At 31.8% G+C, this 23369-nt stretch overlaps 1 protein-coding gene across 1 annotated transcript; it reads left to right on the top strand.

Annotated features, from left to right (window-relative positions):
* The first annotated feature begins 1172 nt into the window (after positions 1-1172).
* Positions 1173-17330, top strand: LOC105150715 (sterol O-acyltransferase 1). Its single transcript, XM_087415006.1, is given in 9 exon segments — positions 1173-1543; positions 3533-3669; positions 9284-9456; positions 10809-10905; positions 10908-10968; positions 14120-14259; positions 14561-14724; positions 15042-15315; positions 16004-17330. Coding segments are annotated over 9 exon segments (1500 nt in total). The 5' UTR covers positions 1173-1497; the 3' UTR covers positions 16412-17330.
* The last annotated feature ends 6039 nt before the right edge of the window (positions 17331-23369 follow it).

Here is a 23369-nt window from a genome sequence, read left to right as displayed (position 1 = left end):
ATCTTTTGAGGCGATCCACGAATCGATCCAATTTTTTACTTCTTCATAAGACTGGAAGTGCTGGTCAGCCAGGCCGTGTGCCATTGATCGAAAAAACAAGTGATAATCAGAGAGAGCAACGTCTGGAGAATACGGCGGATGGGATAGGATCTCATTTCAACGTTTCCAAGTATGTCTTGACTACTTTCACAACATGGATTCGAGCATTGTCGTGCTGCAAAATCACTTTATCGTGTCTCTCGTTGTATTGCGGCCGTTTGTCTTTCAATGTTCGGCTCAAACGCATCATTTGCGTTCGATACTGATCGCCTGTGATTGTTTCAGTCGGTTTTAACAGCTTATAATACACTACGCCGAGTTGGTCCCACCAAATACAGAGCATGACCTTGGAGCCGTGAATATTCGATTTGGAACGTTGGTCGACGTGGAAGCATGGCCAGAAACTCCCCTGATTTTCTGCGCTTGGGGTTATCGTAATGAACCCATTTTTCATCCCCAGTCACAATGCGATACAGAAATCCCTTCCGTCTTTACCTTTCAAGCAGCTGTTCACAAGCAAACGCCATTCAACATCTCTCGGCTTCAACTCGTACGGTACCAATTTCCTTGCTTCTGAATCATTCCCATGACTTTGAGGCGTTTTGAAATGGCTTTGAGTCACTCCCAATGATCGTGCCAATTCTTCTTGATTTTAACACGAGTCTTGATCAAGTAATGCCTCCAATTCTGCATCTTCGAAAACCTTCTCTCTTCCACCGCTATGCTGATCTTTGACGTCAAAATCACCGTTCTTGAAGTGTTGAAATCACTCACGACACGTTCTTTCACTAATAGCGGCCTCACCATAAGTATTTGAGAGCATTCGATGAGCTTCAGCCGCAGATTTCTTCATATTGAAGCAGAAAATTAAAACCTCCCGCAAATGACGAGAATTTGGCTCGTAAACTGACATTTTCTATCGAGAATAACTTTATGATGCAAACACAAATCGACTAATGTTTCTATGGGGTTATGTTGACAGATGCTTAAGTTTATTGATGTCTGTGACCTATTTATTTCGACCACCACTTATTGCTATAGCCATCTATAGGAAAACGGCGGAAGCACAGTTGTACACCTAATATTTTTCCAAGTCTCCCCTCCTCACGATAGAATAATGAATACCATATTGATCAGTTTAAATAACATCGCGTGTACGGAAGTATGCACAATCGAGATCAGAATCGAACGTTCCGCGTATCGCTGTTCCGCCGTGCTGTACTGTAGGAAATCTAAAGATAAATTAACAATTGCTAATAAATAAATGGCAGTAATGTATCGTGCGGCGTAAATTGCAGGAGGATTATGATCGAAGTACTTCGATCGTTTTCGAGAGAATCCAATTCATTTTTATAAATTAGTACGAAATCGTTGATTTTTTTAGAGAATCGCAAATCGTGCAGAGTTTAATATTCGGTAATATTCGGTGTAAAATTCATAGACCATCTTTACTTAGTCATGAGTTCTGAAACCACAGACCTTCACGAAAAGAATAAAAATACAGGTAATTTATACAGTATATTCATAAATATATTTTCAAAATATTTCGTAGCAATATTTGAAATATTTCAGAAATTTTTCATGAAATGTTCTACATTTTTTAAATATCTTTGTGGAATATTTTAATGTAATATTTTAAAATGTCTTACAAATGTTTACAAAACATTTCTGAAACATTTTATTGAAATATTTCATGTTGTCTGAAAAATAAATGATTCAATTAATAGTAAGATGCATGACTCTGAAACAATTTAATTATATTCGATTATCAAAAAAATTCTGTATTATCCTTCGATTTTTACTCAGAAATTTATTCAGAAACAATGATAATTATTCCTGAAGACAAAGATCATTGTGGTCAATAAATAAATTTGTCATCAGTCTGCTGCTGTCTGATTTCTCGGTATCATTTGTGTAGATAGTAGAGATCCTATGACATCCAATAGTTCAGGGAATTTATCATGTGATATTTTCCTTAAAGTAAAACGTGATAAGTGAAATTTTTTTGTATAGTGTGTATATATTTATATATGTATGGGTAGTTTGAAAAGTTCTCGGTTTGATGAAAAAAAATATAATTTTTGACAATTTTTTTATTTTTCAACATAGTCTCCTTTCATCAAATACTCAATGCACTTATTCTAACAATATTTTAACTTTTTATATCATCTATATATGATTTCTCTAAGGCTTCAAAGTAAGCGTTAGTTTCATTGATTACTTATTTTTCCTAGAACTTTTTAATGTAAACCATATTTCTTTATATTTATATTTCTTTATATTTATTAATGCAAACCATACTTCCTTATATTTAAGGCAAATCGTATTTCTTTATATTTGGTAAAGAAACATTCGACAATAATATCATAATTATTCATGACATTTTAACGATAATGAATTAGCGACGATTTATTACACCTTCATGACAATTAAAATGTTAACTGTCATGAAGTCGTCACAAATTACAACGATATCAAATCTCAAACCTTTTTGATAAAATATCGGCGCGATGACAGATATATCGAAAAAAAAATTTGCAAATTTGTTTTAGCAAATACAATATTTGTTTAAAGCAAGATCCAGTTCGACCGTAATAAGCATTTTAAATTTTTAGTATTGATTGTGTTTCTCACATATGCACGGTCTAAAATAAAGATTCTTAATATTATTAATATTTGTTAGATAATACGAATGGGACATTTGCTTACAACACACACACAAATAAATATTTATTTAATTAAAAAAAAGTGATACCTAAAAATTTAAGTATTATCTTTTTTAATTGAATAAATATTTATTTATTGTAGATAAATGTCCCGTTGATATTATCTAAATTAAACAAATATTTACTAAAACTTTGTCAATTTTTTTCAGTGCAGGTTTTTAGAGAAAAAAACTAAAAATACATTACTCAATTTAAATCGCAACTTAATGACTAAAAATCTTAGCGTAATAACTAAAAAACTTAAAGACGTTATATTATACAATGTATAATTCAAGAAACTTGTAGAAAAAAATTTATTCTCTCTGTATATAGCATCAAAGTACACAAATACGTTATATACATCTCTGAATTTCTTATTTCAACAACATACGGAAATGCATTCACAGATGTTTTATATTTGTGAAGCGATTACTGTTTGATGTTGCGAAAAAAAAATTCAGGTGCAAAAAAATACTGACCTGATTCCACAACTTGATTCATAATTTGGAATATAAATTTAAGTGATTTTAAACGATCTAGTTGGATTTTAATGCTTGTATGATTCTTGTGTGAATTTATATAGTTTGTGTTATCTTATATACGGTCCTATAATATATTATATTGTTTAAGTAGTTTTGTTAAATTTACTGTGTAGTATCGTCCAGATCAGAAAACGAGAATGTCCAGTTGCTTAACATTTAAATGTTTAAACCGAGAAAATACGATTTCGTAAGAGACAACGTGACTCTCTGGCGTATTTTGTATAATGTAAAATGTATTTCTTCGTAGGAAATAAAACAGCGGATGTTTTAGAATATGACAACCGCTGCATTAATGATGACATGATGTCCGACGTTCTACAAAAGACAGTACCTTTGGCGGAAAATAGAAAATTTTTGAATAGAACAGACAAACATCGTGATAAAAGATAAGAAATCATCAGAACAGAGAGAAAATACAAAAGTACATATAAAAATATCTATAAATTACAGATAGTGTAGATAATTTCATAAATATACAAAAATATAATGTGGAACAGTTTCAAACATAAAACACTTCTGAACGAAATAGGAATTGAATTTATTTTTTAAGATTCATTTTTGACTTTTTTCTGTTTGCTACCTTTTAGTACATCACACAATAGAAGAATTATCGAAATTGAATCTTGAAAATTGGATTCAAATTTTAGTTCAGAAAATATTTTGTTCCAAATTGTACCACCTTAGCTTGTAACAATTTGAAGCAAAGAATATATCACCGTGAGAAATGGCGCAATGTTGTTGCGTAAATCTAGTTTTTTTATTAAAGCTCAAAAAGATTCACTTGAACATGATTCAAAGAGAAATGTAGCTTATAAGATTGATTTAAAAATTACAATACCTCCTACGTAGAACAGATTGGTAGAAAGTTGAATACTAGGATTAAGAAACATCATAATGACAGTAACAAAAAAAAACTGGAAATCTGTCATTTCGGAACATAAATTGCAATTCGAACACGAATTTGATTTTGATAACACCAAAATATTAGATAACGAAAGATATTTGAATAAAAGATTAATGTCGGAAATACTCCATATCAAGCTATAAGAAAATGATTTAAATACACAAAACGACACTGAATTTTTACATCATGCTTATTTAAACATTTTTAACAAGTTATGAAATCACATTATTTTTTCACTAATGAATTAAAAAAAAATTGATTTATTAATCAATATTAATTTATCGATTATTTGAATTGTTGTCAAAAATACAATACATCATTATAATTTTTTAATCTATGACTTTTTAATATCTACACAATATAATCTACCATATGTTTGACTATATATTGTACATTAAAGTCTCATGTTTTCAGAAATGTTTATTTTATTCTATAATTTTCCTTTATACTCAATATCATATTTCAATGCTCATTTTTGTAACGAACTTGTTCGATATTGAAGTCCACAACGGTACAGGATATTTCTTTACGATATTATTATAAGATCTTTTATTATGCATTCAAAGACTGCAGTAGGTAAATCTTTTTAAGACTCACTTTCCTCTTTACAATTGTCTTGCGCTAATTATTTATTCCTCTTTAGCGATCATTTAGCGATTTTTTAGCCGTACAGCTTTTTGACAGTTACGCTCTTAAATTTCAAACTGATAGACTCTACTTGCTGCACTCTTCGATTTAATACATCACATAAATTTTAACCAAGAACATCACATTTAATTACTTCATCGCTAAAAATCGCTCAAATGGAGCTGAAACGTTCGATCGATTTATAATGTAAAAATTGAAATATACTATTGTTAAGATCAAACGCATCAATTACTGCATTATTATTAGATTCACTACTTGCACTATTATTAGTCTTAATCACCCGGAAAATTTTAATTAACGTTTGTTATATCATCTAGAGAGCTTAATTTAAATTATTATTTTGTGTTCTAGTTTTTTTCTTAAATAAAGTAAAAGTATCACAAAATCCAAACAAAATCAAATTGTTATTATATAATTATTTTAAGTAAAAATTCGGATTAGAGGAGTATCCTCTAATAATCTTGATCTTGACATATGTTGTCAAGATCATGACCCTGAGTGATCTCCAATAGATTTGAGTCGTTACTCGTCTTTCGTTAAAAAGTTATTGACAAAAAAGTTTGGAAAAATAACATTAGCCCCAGTAAAAAGTCGCGCGCTACTAGACAATGGGGGAAGTGGAATGCAGTAGGTGGATGTAGTTTAGAATAGTTTCTGATGTTATATATAGCCGAAATAAGAAGTTATTTTTTCAAATTTTTTTTGTTAAGAATTTTTTAACGAAAGGGACGAGCGATGGCTGAAACTTGTTGGAGATCACTCAGGGTCATGACCTTAACAACATATGTCAAGATCAAAGTCATTGGAGGATACAACCCTATTCTGAATTTTTATCTTTTTTTACTATCATTTGTCTTGATGTTAAAAATACACAATTCCGATCGGAATCCATTCCGACTTTATTTCATGATAGGTATATCTTGGGCTGCGTTTGAAAATATCCGAATGTTTCCGAATATCATTTTGTCCTTGTTTATTATTCGGTAAACAATTTTTAGGATCAAATGCTTATAGGCACTCGGGTAGAATTTTCGAATGCAGCCCAGGAACAAATATAACTGCACACAATATTAATTATACAATATAACTGCTGTCAATATATCAAAGCTCACGGATGTGATTGCATAATATGATTCATTGCGCTCGCATGCATGCTCCTATTACGTCGTGCGGGCAGAGTGTATTCATTGTGTGGGCACAATGTGATACGCGTGAGAGCAATATGATCTTACACGAATTGTTATCTGGATGGTAATGTCTCGGCGTTAAGGCATGCACAGCGACACTACCGTGAATATTTTACGCGAGATCGCGAGTTGTAGAGGAGATTATTAAATTTCAATGACGGCTGGACCGATCAAGTTCTACATACGAGGTCTGTTCAAAAACTATCGCGAATTTTGTGTTTTTTCAAAAATTATTTATTTATTCATGAATATCTATTTTGTCCCCTTCAAAGTAATCCCCATCAGATATTATACACTTGTGCCAACGTTTTTTCCAATCCTCGAAGCACTTCAAAAAATCATTTTTTGTGATCTTGTTCAGCTCCTCCTTCGATGCCGTCTTTATCTCCTCAATCGTAGCGTAGCGTCGTCCTTTCATGGGCCTTTTCAGTTTCGGGAACAAAAAAAAGTCACAGGGGGCCAGATTTGGGGAATACGGTGGCTGCGGCATTATTAGTGTGTTGTTTTTGGCCAAAAATTCGCGCACAAGCAACGATGTGTGAGCAGGGGCGTTATCATGGTGCAAAAGCCAATTTTTGTTCTTCCACAAATCCGGGCGTTTCTGGCGGATTTTGCTTCGCGCAAATTGCGCATAACTTGCAGATAATATTCCTTATTGACCGTTCTATCCTGTGGCAAGAACTCATGATGCACCACGCCCTTGCAATCGAAGAAAACTGTAAGCAAAACATTCGACCGAACTTGGCGCGCTTTTTTCGGTCTTGGCTTGTGCGGCAGCTTCCATTGGGATGATTGAGCTTTGGTTTCCACGTCATAACCATAAACCCATACTTCGTCACCAGTTATGACCCTCTGGAGCACATTTGGGTCGTCGCGGACAGAGTCCAACAGCTCCTTAGCAATGTTAATGCGATGCTGTTTTTGGTCGAAATTGAGCAATTTTGGTACGAATTTCGCGGCGACCGTCTCATGCCCAAATCATTGGTAAAAATCGAATGGCATGAGCCAATCGATATGTTTAGGTCCTCAGCAACTTCTCTAACGGTGATTTGACGATTGGCCAATACTATTTTCTTCACTTCATCAATGTTTTCGTCTGTTGTTGACGTGCTCGGGCGTCCGGCACGCTCTTCGTCATTCACATCTTCTCGGCCCTCTGAGAACATTTTGTACCACCGATAAACGTTGCTTCGTCCAAGGTAGCTTCACCATATGCCACAGTCAACATTCGGAATGCGTCCGCGCACTTAATTTTGTTTTTCACACAAAATTTGATACAGATTCTTTGATCCATTTTTTGGAATAGGTAAAAATCGAAGACGAGCCAAAACACGTGCAAGCAAAGCAGCATCAAAAATTAATTGAACATTCAAAATGATCGAACTTGTCGGCATAAATGAGAGACATGAGTACCAACATAACGCCACAAAAAAATCGAAAATCGAATATATGTAACCCGTGGAAATTCAAAATTCGCGATACTTTTTGAACAGACCTCATACGTTCAATCGATACTGTCCACTCAAATTGTGTACTAAAAGTGCTTTTATTTTTTTTCTACGTGCCTTAGGAGCGAACATATTGCGACGCAAAGCCCCGATGTGAAACTTTTCACATAGATAGAATTAAGATACGTCATCGTCGTTATTATTATCGTCGACCAGCTAGCCAGATGTGCTGTTGCACGTTTCGGCGCGAGAGTATAATCGTCCAGTTAGAATGTAATGTTAAATGTTTTGGCGTGAAAGTGCGTATTGATGCAACAAGCGCTGGCGGTGCAGGATAAACCAAATTATACGTTTGTATTTGTTAAGTTTCGCTAACTCAGCTAGGGAGTGATAATAAAAAAATCATTGATTAATTATTTGTTCTAATTAATTATTAAGTGTACTTTGCTTTCGCCGTTTTCCTATAGATGGCTTTAGCGATAAGTGGTGGTCGAAATAAATAGATCATAGACATCATACAATAAACTTGGGCATCTGTCAACATAACCCCATAAAAACATTAGTCGATTTGTGTCTGCATCATAAAGTTAATCTCGATTGAAAATATCAGTTTACGAACCAAATTCTCGTCATTTGCGGAAGGTTTGAATTTTGTGCTTCGATATGAAAAAATCTGCAGTTGAGACTCATCGAATGCTCTCAAATACTTATGGTGAGGCCGCTATTAGTGAAAGAACGTGTCGTGAGTGGTTTCAACGCTTCAAGAACGGTGATTTTGACGTCGAAGACCGGCATAGCGGTGGAAGAGAGAAGGTTTTCGAAGATGCAGAATTGGAGGCATTACTTGATCAAGACTCGTATCAAAATCAAGAAGAATTGGCACGATCATTAGGAGTGACTCAAAGCCATTTCAAAACGCCTCAAAGTCATGGGAATGATTCAGAAGCAAGGAAATTGGGTGCCGTATAAATTGAAGCCGAGAGATGTTGAACGGCGTTTGTTTGCTTGTGAACAGCTGTTTGAAAGGCAAAAACGGAAGGGATTGCATTGTGACTGGGGAAAAATGGGTTCACAAAAATGGGTTACAATAACCCCAAGCGCAGAAAATCATGGGGAGTTCTCGGCCATGCTTCCACGTCGATGGCCAAACCGAATATTCATGGCTCCAAGGTAATGTTGCGAAAGTGGTCAAGACATACCTGGAAATGAGCCATTGCATCACGGACTAAAAAGAAGTAGACCAAACTCAAGCATCTGGTCACAAAAAATAGACTCAAAATATATAATAATTTCGGAAAAGCGCTGTAAAACAAATGCTCCTGTCAAAGAAAACTGTCAACTTAGAGGATTCATCAAGTAAAATTCTATCAAATTAAAAAGTAAAACGCAAGTGGTACTATCTTGTGTTACTTAACTCTATGGTTCTATCTTGTGTTACTTAACTCTTGATTAGCTAAGATTGTAGCATCTGGGTTTTAATTTGATATATTAATTTTTTTCGAGGAGTAATAATTTTTGACAGAGAATTAAAGTTGCTATAACTTGAATTGAAATAAAAATGTCTTAAATCAGAATATCTTTGAAGAAAAATTAAAACTGCTACTATTAATATAATTGGGTTGAATACTCTTTTATTCGAAAAGCACATTTTCTTAGCGCCTCTTTTAATCTTTTTTAAAAAGATAATTTTGTATTGATATAAGAATATACACACAGGCCAACTAAATTCACAACCTAATCAATACAATATTTGATTTATTGTACAATATACAATATACTGATGATCATGTTCAGATTTTTGATATTCTTGCAGGGAATCCAACAAAAACGGTGCGCTGATGGATAAAGAGTTCCTCAAAAGAAACTCATTACTCACTGATCTCTTCGACATCCCGCATATTCGCACGGTTTACAATCTATTTATGTTGACTTTCATAGTTCTCTTTTTTAACACTATCGTATGCGATATCATGGAGTTTGGAAGGTAAGTTGGGAATGGAAATGATCGCATTCTCTGACTCGCATTCTCTGGAAAATCGATTTTGTTGATAAACATAAATATCGTTTTATAAATATATATTTGAAAATAAAAAAATATTTATTTTTAAAAAATAATATAATAATAAAGGCTAAATAATTTATAAAATTAATAATAAGTATAAAGCTACAAGTCAAGCAAGGTCTTAATGCTGTGTTATTAAAAATTTATTACAACAAACGTTTAAATTGAGTCATTCTCAATGTTAACCTTGATACAATTTGAAATCAATTACTTATTTGAAAGATAATAACTTGACGAAACATATAATATAATTAAGATAGTAATTGTAATAATATATACAGTAATTGTAATAATATAATTATTGTCTTAATCATATATGTTTCGTCAAATTATTGTCTTTCAAATGAATAGTTGATTTTAAATTGTATCAAGATTATACTAACGTTAAAAATGATCCAATTGGACCTGAAACGTTTATTATAATAAATTTTTTAATAACACAACATTAAGACTTTGCTTCAGTAGCCTTATACTTATTATTAATTTTATTAATTTTTAACATTTATAATATTAGTTGAATAAATATTTTTAGTCAAAATTTCTAAATTTAATTTTTCTCTAATTTGTAACACATTTTGGTCTTAAACCAAATTAAGTTTTTATTGAGTCTTTAAATATTTTTAGTCTCAGATTTTTAAAAGATATTTGATAATGTCACACAGATTATAATTTTATACTGTCTAATTTATCGGAACCGTATTTATTTTCTGATTGTGAAATATAACGTACATATTATCGGGATTGAAGAAAACGATATAGGCATTTTAATATTGCGTTTGAAAAACGTTTGGTTTAATATTGGAAAATTATTCGTGATAAAAGATACATAAGATATCTACACTGAAAAAAAAATCTTAATTTTAAAGAAATATTTTTTTGCTCATATTAAAAAAAAAAGTAAAAATTATTAAAAATAGTAAAAATTATAAATAAATAAAATTATAAAATTATAAAACTTATTTCTTTGGATCAATGAAAATTTGTTTGTAAATAAGATATTGTACAATATTTTATTTTCAAAAAAATTTTCATTGATCTAAAGAAATAATTTTGTTTAATACGAGCAAAGAAATATTTTTTTGAAATTAAGATTTTTTTTCAGTATACCCACTTATTGTCAAGAGCAATGAATCTTCGTTGGAAAATAGGAAAAATTCATTAATGAATTATTAGACAACTCGTTAATTACTTATTAATTTCCGCGACATATTTGCTCCTTTTAACCATTGGTTCGTACAGTTTAATTTTCCTTTTTTAATTATTGATTTTTAAAGAATTCGCGTTGGTACCAATACAATAGGGATTGGTTTCGCAAAGTTTCCAACATGCATCTGTATTTGGTCGTTCATGCAAGTCTCGACATTTGGTGACATTTGGTTGTCTACGCGGCTTTTATCCTCTGGGCGTACCGGCGGCAACAGTTCTTGCCAAAATGTAACGATCTCTTCGATTAATTCAAGTTTAGATAAATGTAGGCTTAATTTAAACATTATAAAAGTTAAATTAAATGAGAAATTTAAAATTGAAAAATCACTTAATTTAAAAAATAATTTAACAAAAAAATAGTTCGATAAAATAAAATCTTTGATAAAATAAAATTTTTTAAATAATCTTTGTAATATAACATAATAATTGATTAATTAAGTTAAAATTATATTACAACAACGACATCATGCACAAATAATTAACCGTAATTCTAAAAGCTAATAGACAATATTAACTGATTTTTATTAGATAACAAAGAAAGGCCCCTTTTTTGAAATATGAGACAGCGGCGTTTCTGCTAAATAACTAATAAATGCTATTTGTTGATTTCACCAGTTATTGCTCTTAGGTTGAAAACTATTTAGTGGAAAATGCATTATTAGATCGTGCACTGAACTATATATACAATGGAATGGGCATCGAAGAAAATTCATGGTCCAATTGATCAACCGCCATTTTAATTGGGACGATATTTGAGCGAATCAGAAGCGCGCGCGCTGCGATCGATATATCAATCGATATACTATCGATGTATGGAAATCTATTGAGAGTACAAATTAATTCGGTCCAAAAGATGGCTCCGGCTGTTGTGAATGATTCATAATGATAGCTAATTTTGGCGTTGGTTTTCAGAGAGGTTAGACATCTGCTAATAATATTCAGTTTATATCGCTTTGAGTTTCATACAAAAACCTTGATTTTTACTGTGTTTGAAATGTCGAATTTTGTGTTAACCAAGCAGCATTTGCGGGAGATTCTAATTTTTTGCTTTAATTGGAAGAAAAGTGTAGCTGAAGCCCATCGAATGCTTGTCGAAGTTTATGGTGACACTGCTCCAACTGATAAATCATGTAGGGAACGATTTCGACATTTCAAGAATGGAGATTTCAGCGTTGAAGACAAGCCTCGCTCTGGCCAGTCAAAAAAATTCGAAGACAAAGAATTAGAGGTATTACTAGAAGAAGATCAGAGTCAAACGCAAGAGGAATTTGCAGAATCATTAGGAGTAACTCAACAAGCCGTTTCTGCACGATTGAGAGCCATGGGAATAATCAAAAACAAAGAAATTGGGTTATATATTAAATATGAATTGAAACCGAGAGACCTTGAAAGGTGATTTTTCACTTGCGAACAGCTGATTCAAAGACAACAAAGAAAAGATTTTTTGCATCGGATTGTGACTGGAGATGAAAAGTGGATATTCTACGACAACCCCAAGAAGAAAAAATATTAAGCCCGGTCAATCGTTGCAATCGACCTCAACATCAACACCAAAGCCGAACATTCATGGTTCGAAGATCATGCTCTGTATCTGGTAGGACCAAAAGGATGTTGTTTACTATGAGCTGCTGAAACCTGCCGATTCCATTACGGGCGATCGATATCGGCTATAATTGATTCGTTTGAGCCGTGCATTGCAAGAAAAACGGCCGGAATACGAACAAAGACATGATAAAGTTATTTTTCTTCATGACAACGCTCGGCCTCATGTCGCAAAAGTCATAAAAAAATATTTGGAAACGCTCAAATGAGATGTTTTACCGCACCCGCTGTATTCTCCGGACATTGCTCCTACTGATTACTGTTGTTCCGAAGGATTTGGCAAGTCATCGATTCACTTCTTTCGCAGAAATCGAAAATTGGCTCCAAAATTGGATCGCCTCCAAAGATGAGTCATTTTTTCGAGATGGAATTCGAAAATTGCCTGAGAGATGGGAAAAAGTAGTAGCCAGTGATGGACAATACTTTAATTAATCTGTTCATTCATTTGTTTTGAAATTTTGAACACAAAAAAACGGACCGAATTAATTTGTACTCCCAATATATGGCTATGAATGGTAAACAAAAATAATGTCACTTCAATTTTATTAGTACATTCAATAAAGTAATATTAATAACACTTTTCACATCCTACATCATTAACACATGTGTGTAGGAATTGATACATTTAATACAAAAATTCTTATCCATGAAATGAAATGCCCTTTTTACTTCTCTATCCACACCCAGGCACACAACACTTCATGTTGATGCTTTGCACAAGTACACTTGTACACTTTGTACAATTACAGTCAGTACGCGATTTTATAATCTTTCAAATTTTATAATCTTTCGAAGTAATCTTTTAAATATAATTCCACATGATGATCTTATTGACATATGCGTTTTACTAAAGAACACAAAACATAAGTGCGCATGAGCATCTGAAAGCTGATTCGTTCTTATATTGATCAAAATGGCGCTGATCAATTGGCCACGATTTTCTATGCTTCACAGCAGAGATGCCCATTCCAGTGTATATGTAATTTAGTGGCCTGTAGTAGTTGTAAAAAAAAGATTTTACAATTTGTATGTCTTCAAGTTTCATTGAAATTTTTAAACCTTATTTATTACTTAATAAATAAATATTTGGCAATAAAGTCTTTATATAGTGATAGAGTGAAATCGTATTAATAAAAAAATGTAGAATATATAATATTGTTTAATTACAAAAGTTAAATTTGATGATGGTAAAACCGAAAAGTGTGGAATTCATAATATAAGATGCTCGGAGTAGTTCTAATACGAAGTCACATACTCGTATGTTTTCATGTCCGAGTGACAATTGCTAAGGTATAAATCATTAGAGTAATAAAAGAATAACCGGAATTAACATCAAGTGCCTGTTTCTTGATTCTAACTACCTAAAGATGAGTTCTGGATACAATGTATCGCATGTTCATTTTGCACGCACATCAACTGTGTTTGTTTGTATTTTAGAAATATTAAATTGTGCTTTTTAATTGCAATACTGATGTACTTTGCGCTTTATTATTGATTTCTCGAGGTATCTTATATTATATTATAAGCACAATGTTTTGACTTTGCGATTTGCTCACTTTTTCCATTACTTCAATTTTCAGAAAAAATAGCATTTGAATTAAATTTTACATAACAGTATCTTAAGGTTTATTAAATTCCTTTTAAAGTACCTATTATTTTTTTTAATTCTGCCCATACACTTTCAGAATTTACTCAAAATAAATTCGGTATTTCATAATAGGGAACTCTCTTCTATTAACTAATTTAAATAATTCAACTATATCTTTTCTTTTTGCAGCCTCCCTCCAAAAATTATGGGATTACAGCTGGCTCTCAATATTTATATTGTATCAAATTCTCTTTATTATTTTTTCTATTAAGGCGATGCTTGGCGCGAATCTTGCCATGTGTTGTAGGATGATTGTTGTAATGGAACAAGTACGTAATTTTTCAAATCTGTTTATAACATCTTAAATTACGACGTTAAAAGCGAAATGTGAATTTCCTTTTTACAAAATATACGCCGCAACAAATTTTGTCGTTTTAAATGTTTGATAGTAAAAATAAATAAAACGATAAACAAAATAAATAAATAAAATGTTAATGATTTCTTCTTATTGTTGAAGACATTAACTTAATTTATTTCCAAATGTGTTTGAACAATTCACATAAATAAAATATTTTTTATTATTTTATATCAACATTATTTTTCTACTGAAAACAGTGTTTGCTTCTTTAGGTACGCATGATAATGAAGAGTTACGCTTTCGTCAGAAGCGTAGCACCTAGATTTTTGTCATATAAACCTCACAGCAAAACTCCGCCACCGAATGAGCCCAAATTTTCACAATATTTGTATTTCTTTTTCGCACCGACTCTTGTGTATCGCGATGAATATCCCAGGTAAAGCTATTTCATAATTTCTTTGAAAAAAAATAACAAGCTTTTAATTATACAATAAAAGGGATAAGCTACGTAATTATTAATTATAAAATTTATTTTATTACTTAACAGTAATGGCTTTATATAACTTTAGAAGAATTTCCAAGTTCGTTCGCGAAATATACAAGCAATATAATCCTTAATCCTTAATCCGTTGATAAAGCTTAAAGGTTCATTGTGATACTTAAAAGATAATATAGTAATACTGCTATGTTGACTATATTAAATTGAGAGACTTTAAAAAAGGTCTGTTTGAGATAATTCGTTTTTTTTTTTAGAACAGAAAGAGTTAGATGGATGGTGGTAATTCGTAATTTAGTGGAATTTGCCCTAACGATCTTCTATCTCACCTTTATCTGGGAAAGTCTGGTGTCACCTATCTATCGCGTATTTGGCACACAATATCTGGATCGGATGTGGTTAGTCAAGAATATCATCAAGACTTCTATTTCTGGCATTCTCTACTTAGCCACCTCTAATTATCTCCTGCTTCACACGTGGATGAACGCTTGGGCGGAAATGTTGCAATTTGCCGACCGATTGTTTTATAAAGTGAATATACCTTTTTAATAAACTATTTCATAATAATTACACGTAGAATCCCCAAATATATTACATGTAATATATCTTACTGTCATGGCTTTAGTGTACATAATATGTACAAGAATCTGTGCCTCTATCCTTATACAAGTAACGTAGCTGAAAGTTTGTAGCTGTAGAATTACCCTAAAGCATTTTGCTAGAGATGTGCAAATTATTGAAATACGAATCGAATTGAATCAAATCAGTTTTTTTTATATAAATATAATTTTTTTATTCACATATTAGATTTCAACTGACAATTATATTTTTAAAAAGTAAAAAGTTACAGTTAAATTCAAATTCGATTCGGATTTGATTCATATTAAAAAAAAATGATTCAAAGAAAGCCTTGATTTACACATTTTTATATTTTGCATAGTAATTTCATGAGAGTAAGGTTTCAGGATCGAATATGCATCTATGCATTAAAAATAACTAATAATATAAATAAATATAGACATTTTGTGTAAATGTCTGGACACAGATATATGTCTGGTCACTGAAACATTTACCTTGCAGTTTCACAAGGCAGATATTTTTCTCAAACAAGAGAATTCTGATATGATATATCCAATTCCAATAACATTCGAAAACTAATATAGATTATTCACTTCCGTAAACTGCAGTTTCATGAATTATTGTATCGCTTATGTTACAGGACTGGTGGAACAGTACGACTTACCATATGTACTTCCGCACATGGAACGTGATAGTGTACGACTGGCTGTACACGTATATCTATAAGGACATGTATGAAATCGTGGTGCCATATCGCATGTTGTCAGCTACTACTGTATTCTTCACCTCTGCCATCGTCCACGAATACATATTCGCGTTTGCGTTTGGCTTCTTCTACCCTGTATTATTTATCTTATTTATCACTGGTTTTTTCATATTTTTCGTTCGCAAAACTATCAATAACAATCTTCTTATTTGGTTGACCTTGAGCCTTGGCACCAGTATCCTATTCAGTCTGCAGACGATAGAGTTTTATGCGAGGCAAAACTGTTCGCCTCATCCCAATTATTACGTAGACCTGTTTATACCGCGAAGCTGGAACTGTTAAAAAATGATTAATCTCATAGATCTTTCCCATTTGCATAAGCAAATGATTAAGATTATTTAAAAAATATGATATTTCCGTTCTGCAGTCAGAGACTACTTTTAAGAACTAAATTAATACAAGTTTGTGTTAAATTGAACAGAGCAGAAATTTGTTTGTTGACACAATTGGCAATAATAGGATTAGTGAGGATTTAGATTCAATTGCTAATAAAGGATAATTCATTCATTGAAAATGCACAATCTTAATTTAGTTTTTAAAACTTTTTTTTTAATAAAATGAAAGTAACTGTAACTTTTCTCCAAAAGAGCATCTTTACTGAACCGTTGGGTAGAATCTAAATACATAATATATCTAGATACACATATGAAAATACATTTTGTGTATCTAAAACTATATCTGAGATACATTCGAATTGGAATATCTGTGACTAGATACAAAATACTGCAATATCTAAACTGTTTTTCAGATACACTTTCACGTACTATTTTCTGCCTCTAGTAAGAAATTTATATTTATGTTCCTTTTGAAAATTATTTTTGATCTAATTATTATTCGATCGATGAATTAATGCCTTTGTGAGCCACTGGCTCTCGGTGTGAAATATTTCCTTTATTTAATCTCTCATACAAAATCCATACATTTCGATCCTTTTCAATGTCAGAATTTACATTAGCGAAATTATTGTGTTTCCTGATACACTATACAATAGTAAATGAAAACATTACAATATATTACTAACAAAAGCAGAATATTAATTTAATACTTAAATTAAAAGGTCTTTTGATTTACGAGCGATTTTTTAGGATTTCTTTTGGAGAGGAACGATTAGCTTTCTTCTAATTATTTATAATTAAGTGGACAAAGATTTATCGGATAAAACTGGTTTAATTCAATAAAGAATATGGACAGATAAATACAACTATCTTATCATTTCTATCGGAACAAAAGTCAACAGCGTGTTTGTTTTTTATAAACAGTCGTCGTTAAGAGATGCCCATGACCATGTGCTCGCCTGCGACGCGCCGAGAGTGAACGAGCTCCTTATCACACTTGTTTCAAGCGACCGAAAATGCTTTCTCTGCAATTTGCAGCCGTTCGGCACTGATCGCCGAACGAAAGTGCATGAAGCAGAGGCTATAGGCGTGTCGTACGGAACAGCATTTAATATTTTGCATGATAACTTGGGAATGAAAAAGCTGTCGGCCTGATGGCCGCGATTGTTCACAATGCACCGGCTCACTTCTCCGCAGCCGCCACAGCCAAATTGGTCGAATTGCGCTACGAATTGCTGTCGCATCCACCGTACTCTCTGGATTTAGCCCCCTGTGACTTCTTCTTGTTTCTAAACTTGAAAAAATGGCTCGGTGGAAAAAAATTCACGTCTAATAAGGTCATCGTCGAAACAGAAGCTTATTTTGCAGAGTTCGACAAATCGTATTTTTCTGAGGGGTTAAAAAAATGGCAGAAGCGTTGGGAAAAGTGTATCCTCCTAAAAGGGGATTACATTGAGAAATAAAAAAGTTTTGTGAAAAGCTTGCGTCTTCATTACTAACACGGGTACTTATTGATTTGTCCTCATACTTAAATATGGTATTATAAAAAACTTTTTCTTTAAATCGGAATTAGAATCGTTTTCATTATTATTACACTCACTTTTATTTTTATCTAAATTAGTTCTATTTTCTAAAGTTTTAATTTAATTCTGTTTTTTATTGTTGAAAGAATGAATTCAAGAGGATATTCAAGAACCATTCATTAACAGAGTGTGAATTAAGTCAGAAATATTTTTTTCTTGAAATTTTGAATGGGATAAAAACAATATTCTGTCTAATTGCCGATGATTACACTTCTTTTATGCACTAATGGTTTCTAAAGCAAGATCTCTCTCACACTTAATAAATAATTCTAGAACAATCTAAACTTTTTACATATACCATATATAAATAGCGGTAACATATACTATATGACGAATAATAATACACAATGTCACGATGAATTTCCATCTGAAGAAAATGCTTAATATTCATCATTTTGTCTGTAAAACAGGTAATGATTCAATCCTCATAAAATTGACTAGAAGATATTAACGATAGTTTAATTTTTAAATTAGAATCTGGAAATTCTTGTTCTTCTACATAACTTGCAATATAATTGGCGCTGCAACATTATTATACGATGCATCTTCACAAGATGAAAGAACACGTTTATATATACTTATATTATATGACGGCTGAATTCAATGTCAGATATATGTAAATTCTACGTTTTACTAATATTTGTGACTTTACTGAAGATGACCAGATTATGGCCGAAACGTCTAAAGATTTTTTATTAATGTAATGAAGAATTAAATTTCACAAACAACATCCAGTGCTGTGGTTTCATGCTTTTTTTATTTATATGTTTTCCAAATTTGTTCGCGAAATATACAAACAACATCATAATCCTTAATAATTCAATATGATGATATAGCTTAAAGTTTTATTGTTATTCTTAAAAGACAACTTAATAGTATTGCTATGTTGGCTACATTAAATTGAGAGAAAAGATTTATTACATTAAATTAGATAAACATTTATTTAAGCATAATTGGTTTTTTCAAGGACAAAAAGGGTTAGGCAAATGGCGGTAATTCGTAATTTTTTTGCATTTGATCTATCGATCTTCTATCTCGCCTTTATCTCGGAAAGCCTGGTCTATATATTCGACACGCAATATCTTGATGGAAGTAATCAAGAATACCATTAAGTTTAGTTTCCCGGGCATTTTCTACCTTGTCACCATAAATTATCTCCTGCTGCACGCGTGGATGAATGTTTGGGCGAAAATGCTGCAGTTTGGCGACCGATTGTTTTACAAAGTGAGTATACCTTTTTAGAAATCTATCTCACAAAAATTATATGTAAAATATATGCAAATATATAATATTTCATGTAATATATCACACTATCATACATAGCTTCAATGTACGTAATGCGTAATACATAAAAAATCTGTGCTCCTCTTTTTATAAAAGTAACACAAGCTGAGTTTGCAGCTCTAAAATTACCTAAAAACATTTTAGTAAGTAACATTATCATTCTGATCGTGATTCTCACACATTATCAGTTTGATCATGATTCTCACAATCAGTGAAAATGATCAACTCAACCACACAAACTCAATTCAACTTAGTTTTCGAAGATGCTAGATTATATGACTTATTCATTTCAGATTTTTCGTATTTTCTTGTAAGAAAACTTTCTCTTGAATTGATTAAGAAAAAGCCAGTTTTCAATTGGATGAATGAATTTAAATATGGTCGTACATCTATATGTGATGCATCTTGTTTGGGACGTTCAATTGAGACTGCTACGTTAAAAATCATCGATAAAGTCCACGATATTGTTTTGACTGATCGACGAATGAAAGTGTGCGAGCTTGTTGAGGCCACAGGCATAGTTTTTTGGGATAAACGCGATATAATTCATATCGCTTACTTTCCGTCGAAGCAAACGATCAATGGCGATTACTACGCAGCCTTATTGGACCGTTTCAACATTTCAAAGAAAAAACGTCCCCATTTGGCGAAGAAGAAAGTGCTCTTCCATCAAGACAATGCATGGGTTCATACGTGTCCGGCACCGATGGCCAAATTCAACGAATTCCGCTACGAATTGCTTCCCCATCCAGCATATTCACCAGATTTAGCTCCCTGCAACTATTTCGTGTTTCCAAACCTGAAGAAATGGTTCGGAGGAAAGAGATTCACCACCAGAGAGCAGAAACAGAAGCTCATTTTGAAGGATTGGACAAATCATATTCAGACGACTTGAAAAAGTTAGAGAATCGTTAGATCAAGTGTACCGAGCTGAAAGGAGACTATATTAAGAAATAAAAATGAATTGATAAAAAAAAATGTGTTTTATTATGTTTTTCTAAAAACTTATTGATTTGCCCTTGTATAATTTGTACCGTGAATCAATTCACATTAATATCTCATCCTTGATTTTGTAGGGAAAATTTTAAGTTTTTATGTTAGAACACAAAAAATATTTGCAAATCTTTTAGACAGGCCCGTAAAGTGAGACAAAATTTTTTAATTTTATTCAGTAGTTTTCTATTGTGTAAAAATTACCAAACTTGCAGAGAAACTCAAAAGACAGAATGACTTTTTGAAAGTAAAGATTTTAAGAGGATCCTAAAGCTGTTTGTATTATCGACTAATCATAATTTTTGTTTAACAATTACTTTTTTTCTCTTTTACACATTCAAAAATCCTTTTCCAAAATTAAGGTATACGCATTAATACGTGTCTGTGTGGTGGAAATTATTCCAAGAACGACAAAAAATTTCGAAATTGAAATCTTAAGAAATTGAAATCTTTTTTGTCGTTCTTGGCATAAACTTCACACTTGCGTATACTTTAATTGTTAAATTAAATTGTTATTAAATTGGAAAAGGATTTTCGAATCAGTAAAAGAGGAAAAAATAATTGTTGTACAAAAAATATAACTTTAATTTTGGAAAATCTTTTTTGTTAGGTATTCGATCACAATTTCGCAAACTCAGGATTGTTCATGTCATACATTTCCGGAGAAGGTCATCATCATTTGGTATACCTACAGAATTTCTGCATTAAGGAAATTATAACTTGAGATGACAGCTGTGAGAACCAAAATAAAATGAACTTTTAATTTTTTTCCCCGATTTTTCAAATTTAATGTGGCCGATATTTTTTTCGTGTGTACTTTTATTGTGTAAAAGGATTTGATGATCTATAAAATCAATTCGGAGAAATTGGCAATCTGCAATTGTCGGTAATTCCTGTTGGTTTAAGATCCCCTTAAGATTTAAAATCCTTTTTTTTTTTTAAATTTAAATTTCATTCATTTTGAACGAAGTCAGCTTGAATTTTAAAAATCGTAGCGCTACGGATTTTTGTTCCGACCCGAATTCGTATATCATATACACGTGTATATAAAAATTGATTCGCCCTCGGATCTGGAGCACCTAGTCGAGCGTATGTAGGTATGCATTTACATCATCAAAATCACAGGTCACTCCTCGCGCTGTTAAGATATTATGGCATACAGTGGCAGAATAATAATAGAGTACATACCGCTCGATGCAAAAACCGATTGCAGTGAATGCATTTCAATTGCTTTAATTGCTTTCATTATCCGGCGATTACGCACAAGATCTGATTATCCAATTATATTATTATTATCCTATTAAACATAATGATAACGTAATCAATGCGCGCTTGTCATGCGTTCTTACAGAAAGTCGACAAATTTTTTGCCAATTTTTTGCCTATAATCTTAATTAAGTTGCTGATAGCAAAAGAAACAGATTCTTCACGCGTTAATTGTTTGAATTCTTGCCACATTTGACCTATAAAAATTGCACTCGAGCTTGATAATCAAAAAATCATTGAGTCATAATTGAGAAATTAATATTTATAAGTAGTATTCAGATAGCATAAAGAGTTTAAAAAGAATTCAGTCGCATATCATCATTAAGAATTAGGTGCTAATTTATTAAGATTCATTTCAAACCGAATAAAGTAATTTTTTACTTAGTTGTGTATTTACATGTCGGTCTAATGTCATTTATTGCACTTTAGAAATATTCTAATTATTTTTTTTAACATAAATATTTATAATCATAAAAAGAAACCTCATATATTCTATTCATTTTGATGATTTTATTTAATAATATTAATGTATTATATAATATTTTATATGTTAAACAATATGAATAAATTGCTTGTATACGGCCTTTGCGATTATTGATGCGTAATATATTCATAAGGCGATAATTTCCAAGTAATAGGTACGTAGTTTGTACTTGATTTCCGCACTGAAGAGAATTCAAATACAAAGTCGAATTGTTTATAGTTAACTCCGTTTTGGAAGTGCATTTCAATTGTTTGCGAATTACATTTTATCGCCTTGTATCAAATATATTATATTATTTACGCATCAATAACCATGGAGGTTTAGTTTACTTACACTTGAGACTCTTATATTTATTCTTGGAGCAATAAGACTATTTTTTCCCCTTTTATTTTTTATACAAATATATGTGGAAATCACAGCTTTCGCCACACGTGTAACAAATAAAGTTTTTAAGAGAAAAGCTTCCTTATTTTTTTTATAGAGAATGCCAGCGATTGACATAATCATAAAAAGATGGTAGAAAAAAAATTTGAAAGACCTGTATCAAGAGTTCTTTATCGTTTATCACAATATGCGCATGCACTTGTCGCATACACTCACATCGTATTACGGAGGAGGTTTAAAGGTCAAGCAAATCATAAGAATTAGTGTAGGTCATCCAAGTAACTCATTGTCAATATATATTTAGAATTTTTTTAGAGCGATTTAGCTAATTCATTAAAACTCGGTTTCAATGAGAATTATCAGTAACTGACCCTTTAATTTAGTTACTGACAGAATATTAAAATTTACTAATGTAAACTGATTCAAGATCATCAGTTTTTGATACAGCTAATTAATTAGTAATTCTTTTTTTGCTGGCGTATACACTTATTGTTTTGCGACGCGTCAATGAAATTCGAAACGACAAATTAATTTAAGAGCAAAACTGTAGGAGAAACGTTAAGAATACTAAAATCTAAAGATTTGAGAAATAAATATGATATAATTAGATTGTTTCGTTTTTCTTCGCCACCATCATTTTATAATAAAAAAAAGTCTTGGACGTCAAAAATATTTTTATCAAATGTCAGAGGGGATCAACCGTTTATCGCGTATTCATGTATATTATAGTTATCGCGTGTCTCTGTATAATTGAACAACAAATTAAGTTTCTATTGAGGAAAAGTCTAATCGAAGTTAATTGTAGGGTATAATTTTGCAATTTTGTTCACTTCACACACAAAAACTTATCACAGAAACTTCTTAATTTCATTACATTTACTATTTGATGATGATAAGTCATCGCAACATGT

Source organism: Acromyrmex echinatior, chromosome 17 (assembly GCF_024713525.1).
Source record: "Acromyrmex echinatior isolate Ae372 chromosome 17, ASM2471352v2, whole genome shotgun sequence".
In the NCBI taxonomy this organism is placed as follows: domain Eukaryota; kingdom Metazoa; phylum Arthropoda; class Insecta; order Hymenoptera; family Formicidae; genus Acromyrmex; species Acromyrmex echinatior.
Note: the sequence above shows the minus strand (reverse complement) of the source record. Positions and strands in the feature narration are given on the sequence as shown.